The sequence below is a fragment of the Aspergillus alliaceus genome, assembly GCF_009176365.1.
Source record: "Aspergillus alliaceus strain CBS 536.65 unplaced genomic scaffold BDW43scaffold_38, whole genome shotgun sequence".
Lineage (NCBI taxonomy): Eukaryota > Fungi > Ascomycota > Eurotiomycetes > Eurotiales > Aspergillaceae > Aspergillus > Aspergillus alliaceus.
This window is the reverse complement of record NW_022474721.1, coordinates 100,406-112,434: the sequence shown is the minus strand read 5'-3', so window position 1 is coordinate 112,434 and position 12,029 is coordinate 100,406. Positions and strand designations below refer to the sequence as shown.

The window sequence follows — 12,029 nt, the reverse complement described above, 5'->3', positions numbered from 1 at the left end:
GGAATGAAAAAGAATGAAATGCAAGCTCCAGCGTAAAAAACCGAGTGGGCTCAGACGCAGATTGCGCTTAGACGGGAGCCGTCGCACCGCACGGCTTCATTTCTATGGCATCTGACAATCAAGATAACACGCCAGCTCAGAGACCGGGGGTCTCAATCTATCCTATTCCGAGGTTACATACAAAACGGCGATTATTGGCGCCAAGCGATCCGGCTCGCGATCCCTGTCCGATAGCGTTGCATATTAAGCAGTAGGGGACAGCATCTACCCATACGGAGTACAAAGTCCAGGATGAACGTTGTTCTTAGTAATACTCAGAATCTACGCCCAGGCCTAGTGGGAGCCCAGGCCAATATTAGCTATGTACTCTCTCATCTGTACGGAGTAAGTCAAATCCGAGAAGCAGCTTGGTGAACTTGACTACTACTATATATTACAATCATGCCATGTCAATGAGCCTTCTTGGCGTTCCGACCCAGACCCTGGAGGATAGATGTCCATGCGCCCCGACAAATGAACTAAACTAACCTATGTGGGGAACGCGGGCCAGAGTCACTGCTGTGTAGTAGTTCATCGTAGCCTTTTATTTGATTTCCAATCTGACAGAATTATTCAAGACTTATAGAAGAAAGCAAGGAACAATAGAGACCAATATCCCTGTTTATGTTCTCATAGGAATATCTGAATTTACGCTGTTCTGTGCGTACATGAAGAGTTTGATCGCGAACACTATATGTGCTCCATAGTATAGCTGGGATAGATTTTCCACATCGGCATCACTTTACCGATGAGACAAGATAATAAGGGGGAAGATACCCATATAAACGGACCCTTGCTTCTTCGTGTAATTTTAATACCGTTCATTAGATGGGGAGTTATCGAATAGAGATCAACATAAAGTCCCAATAAGCCCTGTAGACCTGCAAAGTCCACAACGTCTATAAGTCGAACGAGCTTGATCACGCCAAGTCTGACTGTGATGGGCTTGAAGTTCAAATCTGGGGCTAGTGCAACAATCGAGTGGCGCAGCGCCTGAGATAGCACTATACGAAGTACGTGGAATTCCCCTGGAGCCTTCCGGGGCTAGAATGGTGAGTCCCACAGGGTTGTCCTTCTCTCCCCAATTTCCGGATCTGAGAAATTGACTAAAAGAAAATGAATGTAGCACAGCTGTTGCATTGTTCAGAATATTCGCTGTTACATCCATCAGTGGCACAGTTACAAAAGTTAACGTGCCTGTAAAGTCATTATCTGCGGCCCATTTTCTAAAATAAAACATCCATATCCTCCGGTGCCATAATTTCTGGTTCGATTCACGGAGAGTACCACTATAGCAAAATTCTGGATAAAATCTAAGATACAAGTTGTACATATTTAAGAGGGTAGAGCACCAAAACACCCCATTTATCAGAAATGTTGGACCTATGAATCTGACCCATAGCTCTATCATTTCAACATATATTCCAGCACATCCCACTTGAACATGATGTCAATACGGCTAAGGTCTACCTAGGAACCTAAGAGGAACCGACTGGAAAAACGAGTCCAATTCTCTTGAAGCCAAACTACCGCATATTTACATTCTACATCAGAGATGCTCTGTGTCTGGGAATGCCTCCGCGAGCTGAGCCGAGTACCTGAAGCCAAGCATTAACGTTGCTGCCCTTTCCCGCCTGCCGCCCGATTTCAACGTTCTGCACCACCAACAAAAAATGAAGCTTTTGAGCCACATAGTATTAGTATTGTTGTGATCTCAGGGGAAAGATGGGCAGAATGGTACTGTATCAGCTACACGTACGTAGCCTACTGAGGACCGGATGCCATTTCGATAGGTGCTCTATTCTATGGACGACTCTCTCAACTATCTCGACTGCTTCTTCTCTCTGTCTGCTACTAATAGGTAAAGCCTTCAGGGGCTGAAGAGTTGGTGATCCGGCCAAGCCGCTAGGATCACGTGGTCTCGTATAGATTCATAACAAGTATATTAATTAGATATATTGGTATAGTGTTCATGAGGTTCTAGAGTTGCTACATTCAAATTTTAAGCATCGCGAAACTGTTGTGGGGGACAGATCTGCCGGTCTTGACAATTTGTAGGTGTAGGGGTCTGTATAATCTTATTAAGCAGTGATATTTCTAGTATTTTTAACTATAGAATACTTAGCTATCTTAGGCTTGCTCTTTTTAACAGATTTAAAGCTATTTTAAAGCTATGTAGAGATCTTTTTGGTATATGTAGAAACGGTTAGCGGGGCGCCAGAAACTACGCCTATTGTACCGCCTGCCCACGCTCCCCTTCATTAGGGCCTAGCCTTTTTCCTGGGCGCTTTTACCGCCCCAGCCAGCAGCCATCCATCTATAAAACGACGCCGTCTGTCCCCATCGACACGACAACATACAGTTTCTTCTCTTTCCTCCTTCCCCTTTGCTCTTTTTGCCCCACTGCCTCCTGCGGTCTAGAGGACCTGGCCAGCACTCTGCCCCTTTTCATTTCACTGCAGATGCTGCGCCATCCGCCACCCAATCGGTTCTGACCAGTATTGGCAGTGAGGTTTCCGGTCGCCCAAAAGACTAGATAGTCGAACCCTCAGCCGTATCGATGAGTTCATGTCGACTCCGGTGAAATACACGACTATCGGTCGTGCTACTGGGTTGTCTTCGTCGCCCTCCCCTTGAGCCCAACTCGGGCTGAGCATCTGTCCTATCTCGGCCTGTCTTATTCCTCTGACATAATTTGCATGGTAGATCTAGCAAAGTTATCTGGAATCTTCTAATGAAAAGCCATGCGATCCTTGCGGAGTCTCAACGCAGAATGATCTGTGTCACGTGATTGGTTACATAGATATCACGCGCTCTCAAACTCCAAGCCTGTAAAAGAAACCCAGGGTTGCCTCTAATCACCGGAGGCAACTCTTCTTTTGTCTCACCCCGAGACCAAGCCATTGCTGGTTTCGACACCGATTGGCCAGTGGATATCTTTGAATACTTGTTGCATTCAGACCCGTCATCTCCATCTAAGAGGCCATCACGGTGGGAAGGTGCACCTTCTCGCAATGGACTTCCCAGCGATGGAGCCCTCACCCCGTCTTGCCCAACACGATGGCATCTTCACCTCAAACTTCTCTTCCAACGAAACTAACATGCCCGGACTTGTTATTTCCACCCACACCCATACTGATCTCCTGAAGTATGACGGGTATGCAAGTTTTGTTGCCTCCCTCCAAGACAACCTACATACCGGCCGTGAAGTTCTGGAGTTTTCGGGCGTTAATGCAAAGGATTTCGAATTTCTTTCGTCTGATGACAATAGACCCCTGAAGTCCGCCAAGTTCTCATATAACTTTCTGACCGAGCTCTTGACAATCAAGATGCCCGGATTTGCTCATGAGACTCTCACGGGTTTGTTCAAAGCTATGATTGACAAACAACTTTTCGCAATGGGTGTCTTCGATGAATTAATTCCACGTGCCTCACTCCTGACTGTTCTGGGTAACTGGGCGAAGGAACCAGATGCCTGCTGGGCGCCTGAGTCGACAGACGATTTGACTGTCGTTCTCGAAGTGGGGACATCAGAATCTGCGCCGCGGCTGGCAATCGATGCGAGAGGATGGTTGGAATCCCCCGGGACGACCGTCAAAACATGCATAACGATCGATCTTAGCCGAGAAAACAATCTCGCCATTGACGTTTGGCGGCTCGGCAGAAGGGTTTATGCGGTTTCGCCTAGAAACCTTCCCTCCCCCGCCGTACGGGTGCAACAAGTTAAGATCGTCAGTGGAGAAGCGGGGCCCGAGATATACGGCTGGAAGACAGATCAAAACATAGATGCCATCCCTACGGACGAGATTCGGTTGGATTTCGCGATGTTTGTTGGACGGCCCGCTGCCACCGATCTCGAACAAGATATTGTCATAGACAGGAATCTTCTGATGGGATTCGCCAACAGATTCTGGCGTCATCAAGGCCGGCGTCTGCAAGGCTGATAGTCGACTTGTTTTTGACAATCCTAGCTTTTATCACAGAAGGTATCGGAGAGTGCTTTGGGGGATTATTTCAGTCCTATAAAGAAGGAGAAAGAGTCGCGTCTTGAGTGTAGTCGCGTCTGGTTCTGCAACGGGAGAGGTCACTGCTCATTGGGATCGCTAAATGTTCACTCTCTAATTTTGTATTAGTGTTGGAAGTTTGTACTCGAGGCGTTCCAATGGCTCTGCTTCTCTATATTGATACCATATTATCTGTCTCTTTATTTTAAACTTTAGGCGAGGAAAGACATGTTTTTAAAAGGTGTTATGCTCTTTTCCTCCCTACAGTTTCAGTGAATCGTAGAATCTACTGTTCGCTTATATGTCTTATCCTGACTCTTTCGCTATCGTATCTCTATCTGATCCACAGGCATCTACAATGACCAGTAGGATATCCTCTCACATTAGCAATAAGGGTGGATAGTCTTAAAGGGAGAGGCTTACTGGTCCTCGTAGTCCTGAGTCTTGTCTAGCTTACTGAGTCCCTGGGCAATAGCGCTCTTGTCCAGGATACAATATATCGAGACTTTTAGCCTCCTAGAGGTAGTGCTCCGGTGCTGGTTGCCCCTCTTCGTCACCTAGGATCGAGTCATCATTAGAATTATCATTCGACATGACACAGTTATCCAGATCAAAAGTCCTTAGAGAAGCAATTATTGTCAGAAGCACTGTTTGAGAAAATATCAGAAAGATCTGTGCTAGCAACTCTTATTAGCAGACAAAGTAGGTCGGGAAGGGTGATATATAGAGAGGGCATTATAGGTATGTTGCAAGGACAGGGGGAATAAATAAAGAGAAATGGGGTATAATAATAATCAAAACAGATATTCGTTTTCACTTTCGGTGCGAGTGGTTCACTAAGGGATAGGCCTGGGCGAGGGAGAGCAAGCAGCAGAACACTATAGCAATCGACCTGTATAGAATCGCAGTGTAGAAAAAAGTAGTCAGGAGGTGCTAAAAGCGGCTCCCCTTCTTCAGGAGGGTGAGTGACGACGGAGTCTCGCTGCGATTACATCACGAGACGAGTGGGTGTGCAGGGACCAGGCAGCACAAGTCAAGGGTGGAAGTAAACAGCATCGGCCATGGGCATTGATATACGTGACACCAAGGCCCTGCCAGTTAGCGAGACGCTTAAAACGGCCTCAAATGCGGCCGTTTTCGGCCACTAGCTCCCCGTTTCATCGTTATATGGAGTAATCTATGCTCTCTCTTTCTCCCACTGCTTTGTCTCTATCTCTTGCTGCTTTTCTATATACTGAGTTTCTTGATTTTACTTTCTCCCTTGAACTAAGTGCTGTTTCTTCTTCTTTTTCTACTGACAGTAAAGCTTATCGTTCTCTTTTAAAGCTTTAATAAGCTCTATTTTATAATTCTTGGCTGTCTAAAGTTCCAGTGCTTGCTGAACTTTATTAGATAAGTAAAATACTATATATCTATCCTTAGAAATATAAAGCTTAAAGAGTAAAGACTTTTCTTACTACTACTTCTTTCTTTTATTGACTAAGGCATCCTTATGGCCGCTGTACTTATCCTTAAGTAAAATATTCTCTATACAGAGTGTCAAGGATATCTACTATTTAGGGTAGAGGACCTGTCAACTAGGTAAGGGTACGTAGGCTAAAAGAAAGAGAGAGGTCAAAGGCAGGCAGTAGATACTACTCTGACAGGAGACTAATTCTTAATCTCCTACCACTGCTAACGATTTGCTAATTTATAGCTAAAGGCTTCATGCCTAAAGGATTCAGAATCCCCCTTGAACCCAATCTGTCGTGTGGCCTGATATTCCTCATCGGTGGCCGATTGTCCATGCACCTGAGTCAGGGTATCCTGTATAGTCACCAGGCCGAATCGCTATTCGATCTGTGACACAGAGATTATATATTATAGCAATAAGCTTCTGGATATTCTTATCAAGTATATTAGTAATAGCTTACTCTAGCTTTATTTCAATTATTAGTAGCTAAGATAGAGCGGGTTAAAGAGCTAGTAGATGACCTCACTTTCTCTTTCTTATAAAATTACTTCAGAACAATCTCCGGGTTTTATAGTACTAAACCGCAAGATTTCTCTATAAATTTAATATTTTTGGGGATAAAGCTTTTTCGTAACTGGGAAAGAATAGGCAGAAGAAATCCTGCTTGCCCAGGCTGCAGAAACCTTGAGATGTATATAAAAATGCCTCCAGATTGTTACTGTAAAGGATTACTCCTGGGATTAGCAATTCGATACATAGGATCTTTCTAATAGGTAAAAAGATTCACTATGATCAACTCCGATCGGAGTTGATTTCCCAGGAGCGGTATATATAGTATCGCAACTTGCCATCGGGGCCTTAAGCCTAAGGCTTACCTGTGACATTTCTCTAGATTGAAGTCTTTGTATCTAGGAATCTTGAATATTGCCTGAAGCAGTTTGACATATAAATCCTGAGGTAAACGAGGTTTTGTCAGCGTAAATATAGGCTATATAAATAATCTATTCTCTAGAGCTATCTTGTAGGCATCTCTTGGAGCTGTCTAGCTTAAATTAGCAACGTGAATAGATTCTTTTGCTTTTCTGCAAGATTCTAATAAGAAAGTCCTTTTTATTTATATTGTATATGTTCTCTGGCTGAATTTGATGCTATGTAATTTTTGAGCTAGGATCTTGAAGTACTTATTGTATTTAGCTATAGAATCGGCGCAGAGGTGAGCCTTGTCTATATTTGATGTTATATTGCTGTCAATATCATCTTTATGTCGCTTCAGAAATTGCTCTGGCCAGTGGTTTCCCGGCTTCTTTCCTGTAATATCCTTTGCGAAATTCCGCAGCATTTCATGTGAGATATAAAGACCTTGATCTGTCAATTTATTGATATATTTAATAAGAGCTTTGGTCTGCTGGCTGTTGAGTAGTCGCTGGTCCTTATACTGCTGTTTCCTTAACTGCTATTTTTCTTGATGACGTCTTTACAGTGTATGTCGGTTAGCACCGAACACTTTCACCACCATAGTATAATTAATCAATTCTACAGGTTCCAACAAATTGATTGCTTCTATCGCCGCTTCAATTGGATCCATATTCGTTGAGATATGAGTAAGAGCAATCGGGGGCAGGCGGGAACTGGGCGGCAACGTTAACTGCTCCACATTCCCGCCAGAAATTTCTAAACGTAAAAGGGCTTCCAGAATATCTATACCGCCCCAATCATCCAACCTTGACTAAACTGTGCTCTCTAAAGGGTTCATAGTTTCACCAGAATTCCAGCTCCAAAGATAGACTATACAGCGCCAGAAAATAGCCTTTGCCCTCGTTGGGTCCTACTAAAACATTGCGGGACAGCCGGTCCCGAATCTAGCTAGTGGATGGTCTTAGAGGCCAATCATCTACCGTGCGAGAGCTTCTATGTTAGCTAGCGTATCCCTAGTGTTAGATAGGGCTCCCAAATCACATGGAAACTCCACCATGAACAGGCAGCCACAGTTTGTGGCAATGAACATATCACGGTGTGGCCCCTGAGCCCCTGTTCTGCCAGGAAAAAACTTCCATCTGAAAAATATCCCCTACCTTCAGAAACGAATTGTGCTAGACGATAGATACAGCTTGTTGGGAATGACGACGCGTCGAGAACATATATCCTTTAAGACGGGAAAAGCGGTCAATGAATTGGATATGGTGGGCGTCATGGAAGAGATGGTCGAGTACGAGCATCGCTTAGCACATATTGTATGGATTCTATGATAACCAGTATATGAACAGGATGGCCCTTCCGAGTCGCGAGAAAGAATGAAGTGGAGCATGCGTGGGATCCACGAGAAGCGTGGAGACCTATGTCCCTGAGAGCACCGTATCTTCTCACGGTGGCAAGCCTCTTGCTGGCGATGGCAATCGCGCTCCAAGTTCTTCGGCAGTACTCGGACCGCGTTGGATTCCTTGTACGCTATAAGCGTACCGATGACCTCCCCACGACGGTGTCGGTTGTCTACACCAACGTCCCAACTGTCATAGCGCTTGTGGCCGTGAACCTGTGGGAGGTCTGTGCCTGTGATGTGAGGCGACTGGAGCCGTATTTCCAGTTAGCAAAGCCGCAAGGTGCCTCCGCGACAGTTTTGTTCACTAATTACTGCTTCTGCTATGGTATCTTCGCACCCATCACTGCGGCCCGCAATCGTCACTGGATTGTGTTCTGCGTGACTCTAGTGTCCTTGGTTGTGCGCATGTTTCTACCTTCCCTGCTGTCCGGTCTCGTGGTGATGAGCGAACTGAACACTGTCGATCCTAAAACCGTAGAGACGTGGCCAGACCTGGTCAACTTGCAAACTCAAGAGGCGTGGATGACTGCGGAGGCGTCTTATCCAAGGGAGCTCAATCCAGGGAATGATCATGTACTATCACGGTCATCCGAATATGCAGTCCCACCGGTTTCAATGCCTTTAGAGGATCAGAACGATTCGTCCGTATTGAGCCTCAACCAGACGGTATATTGGGCAAACCTGACCTGCATAGACACACCTCTCCATGGAATCATGCCAACAAGTCACCTTTTCACACATATCACGGATAGCCGACAGGCGGTTTCATTGAGTCTACAGAATATCTCTATTGCGAACCCTAGTGACCAAAGTCCAGGTTGCTCTGTAAATATGACACTTAATAGCGTCGTGCCGACCGAGGCTGATCGTTTTCAACTTCGTTACTGGGAGCCAAGTCCGCCTAGCGTGGACTCCAATATCACGTCCGCCTTTTATAGCAGCGACTGTGACTCATTCACTATGTATGGCGTGGTGGCTGAGGGGAGCATCATGTCAAATAGTTCCATAGGGATGCTAAACGCGACCGTGTTTGCTTGCAGGGCCTCTTATCAATACGCAGAAGCAGAGGTGTTGATCGCCTCAAATACATCAATCATCGCGACACGCATCCACCCTGGCGCCATTCATAGCCTGAGCCGGGACCAGTTTAGTATCAGCAAGTTTGAGGATCTTATGCACACCAAGTACCACAGCAAAACTACTAACACGACACACCCGGTGGAAGTACGTGTTGCATCCAGCTTCATCGACATAGAAAATTATCAGCGCGAAGTGCGAGATCTATGGAACCGTAGCTTCCTTAGAATCATGAACAAGATCTTCAATCCTAACACAAGTCCCACTCTTCTTCACGCCCAACAAGCGAGTATCTCAGTCGTCCTTAAGGTGATATCCACCTCCTCAATACATGCGGAGACCATGCTCTGGATGGCTTCCTGCTTGCTTTTCTCCCTATCCCTCGTCTACCCGCGCCGTCCCAATTTTCTTCGGAGCGACCCCAGCTCAATCGCTACCCAATGCGCAATCGTTGCGGATCTATTCAGCCCAACAGTTGTACTCGCACGGCTGGATACGGACTTCCATCGATGTACTACTCGACAGCTTCGCCAGTGGGCGAAGGGATTGTGGTGTCAGTGGCAGGGAGAACCAAAGGATCGGCGGCTCGGGATCGTGTCAACTGATGGGCGTCCTGTCCCTCTTTTCACCCAGGAGGCTCGCAGAAAACAGGATTTAATGCCGCATTTCCTCACGCTCCCATGGTTCATTCTTGAGTGCTCTCTATTCGTAGCTATCCTTGTTTTGTTTGGGATAATTCTTCGATATCTTTGCGTACAAGACCTTAATGCTGGGAGCAAAGTCCAGGCGTCGCTGCTCATCTTGATGCTATTCGTCCCTAACATAGTAGCCTCTGCGGTCAGCGTGTTCCTTGCCTCAGTGCTTCGACACCTTAGCGCTCTGGAGCCGTGGGTTCAGCTGCAAAATGGACCAGTGACTGCAACGCAATCGCTGTTGACGACCTACGGCTCTCAGACTCCATTTGCAGTGTTTTGGAAGTGTATTCGTCGCGGCCCTCCTCTCCTAGCGGTCCTCTCTCTGGTATGTATCTTGGGCCTGCTTCTGAGTATTATCAGTGGTGGCCTGTTTGAACCCCAGGTTAAACAGCACTCTGGGATTGCTTCAAGTTTATTTACAGCATATGACTTGTCTACATTTGCAAGACCGTTATCTGTCCCTGTATTGGATAGCTACAGTCTTCTCTCCAAGGGTCTTGCCACGGATACCCTTCTAGTACCTTGGACCGTCACAAACTACTCGTTTGTGCCAATCTTCGTTGACGAGCCGGAAAGCGAACGTACGTCCTTCACAGCTTCGACACGCGGTATCGGGGCAGACCTCACATGCGACTACCTTCCTGCCAACCACTCATGGATTGACAGACAGTCCGGAAACACTTACTGGCACTATGAACCATTTGGTAATCGCACAGAGTCCAACTGCACGGTTGAGGTTCCAGGGACGACCTATAACTATGTTGAGAAATCTATCCATTTTGCCACATCTACCAACTGCGAAACACCTACAGTCCTAGTCCTTGCTCGTTGGAAGTATGTGACTGGGGCACCGGCCAGCATTGACAACACGCTCGCGTTGCACTGTGAGCCCACAATTCGCATGCAAGACTTCGTGGTCCAGTTTGACCATTTCGGTCAAGTCGAATCCTATCAACCCATACCGGGCAGCTCCATTACTGGTGGTGACTTGTTTCAGAATGCCTCTGATGTCCTTCGACAGTACAACAGGGCGTTCGCGCAGGCAGCTCAGACAACGTTCCCTCACCCAGACTCTTTTCTTGGTCAGTATGACTGGCCTGGGTTTTTCACAGCGCAGGCCTACGAGAGTCTGAATCCCAAGTCGTCCTGGCTAGACCCCGCAGATCTGGTTATTGCTGTTCAGAGTACCTACCGAGCGGTCTTCAGCACCTACTTCACCCTCTGGAGAGACTTGTACCTTGAGCGTCTACCGCAATCCCACTCTCTGGCCGTTGATGGGACAGTCACTCGAGGGATTTGGGGCCTGCTGCCGTCAACCCCGTCGATTGTTATCGTTATCATCCTTCTATCGCTTGATATCCTAATGATTGTCGGCATATTTGTCGCCCGTAGAGGGCGGTTTAATGGACCACGCATCCCCAAATCGATTGGGTCGCTTATCCCGTGGATCGCACACAGCCAGATGATGGGCGATTTCGAGGGAACCCAGCAATGGAATGAGGTAAAGCTTCGGCAGCGTTTGGAGGGAATAGGCCACAAATATAGAGTGGGAACTGCTCGGTGCGCAGATGGCATAAGCAGGATAGCGGTTGATTACCAGGATGATGGTCAACATTTCGAGATGCATGGGAATCGCACGACGGGTCTACCCTCGTCTTCCATGGTAGCAGCAGAATCTGCTTTACAAGACGAACCACGAGTTGTCCAATGATCTTCCAGCCAATACTCGCGCACAATCCGAGCTCACCGAGTAACCTCCATCGGTTAGTTGAGGTATCCTACCCATTATCTGGTTTTGCTGGAGTCTGAAGTCTAATTGCGTGAATCTTCGCGTAGGTAACTTAGTCTTCACGGTGGTTTATTCGACCTTGCAACAGAATCCTGTTGTTGTTCTGGGAGTCTTGAACCTCTGCGATTGAACCATAATACACGCGATATATTACATATCCTGAGCCTCAGCCCACCACGTCCATGTTGGCTTTCTACCAGCTATGCCCAATGGTAGAATGTTTCTATGCAAACTTACTATCAGGTCTCCGTATCGTATCAAGACTTAGCCGAGTGAATAGTTTGAATGACCACAAGGAAGGACGGGAAGGTGAGTAAAAAGGGGCCTATAAGCGATACGGATCCACGTGGAACATATAGAGAGGGGCAAGGGCCCCGACGTCGAGACCAGCAAGACCAACCTCGGGACTCTCATGAGAGGGCCATGAATCTCCTTTTCTCTTCAACTTTATTCCCTTTCCCTCCTTTCCATGACCTCCCGTTGGTCCCTGATAACTGGGAACATCGCTTAGTCATTTCGTACCTGCCTTGTTAGGCACTCAAAGCTGAGTCATGTCTCCTATGCTTGCTCATCACTGACTCCAGTTCTCGAACTACTATTATTCCCTCATGCTGGTTTGGTGGTGAATACTTGGTGTGGGAAGGCCTAGAACTGA

General features: G+C 46.8%; 3 protein-coding genes across 3 annotated transcripts; 2 read left to right on the top strand and 1 right to left on the bottom strand.

Annotated features, from left to right (window-relative positions):
• Nucleotides 1-899: 899 nt before the first annotated feature.
• Nucleotides 900-1,830, bottom strand: BDW43DRAFT_283734 (uncharacterized protein). Its single transcript, XM_032042771.1, has 2 exons — nucleotides 1,166-1,830; nucleotides 900-1,091 (listed from the first exon to the last, which is right to left on the bottom strand). Exons 1-2 carry the CDS (start codon nucleotides 1,448-1,450, stop codon nucleotides 1,044-1,046), a joined length of 333 nt encoding a protein of 110 aa, XP_031897757.1. The 5' UTR covers nucleotides 1,451-1,830; the 3' UTR covers nucleotides 900-1,043.
• Nucleotides 1,831-2,407: 577 nt separating this feature from the next.
• BDW43DRAFT_283732 (uncharacterized protein) lies at nucleotides 2,408-4,507 on the top strand. The gene has a single exon (XM_032042770.1). It carries the CDS (start codon nucleotides 3,054-3,056, stop codon nucleotides 3,981-3,983), a length of 930 nt encoding a protein of 309 aa, XP_031897756.1. The 5' UTR covers nucleotides 2,408-3,053; the 3' UTR covers nucleotides 3,984-4,507.
• A 3,008-nt stretch (nucleotides 4,508-7,515) lies between these two features.
• BDW43DRAFT_146804 (DUF3433 domain-containing protein) lies at nucleotides 7,516-11,509 on the top strand. The gene is made up of 2 exons (XM_032038384.1): nucleotides 7,516-11,358; nucleotides 11,422-11,509. Exon 1 carries the CDS (start codon nucleotides 7,832-7,834, stop codon nucleotides 11,294-11,296), a length of 3,465 nt encoding a protein of 1,154 aa, XP_031897755.1. The 5' UTR covers nucleotides 7,516-7,831; the 3' UTR covers nucleotides 11,297-11,358; nucleotides 11,422-11,509.
• The last annotated feature ends 520 nt before the right edge of the window (nucleotides 11,510-12,029 follow it).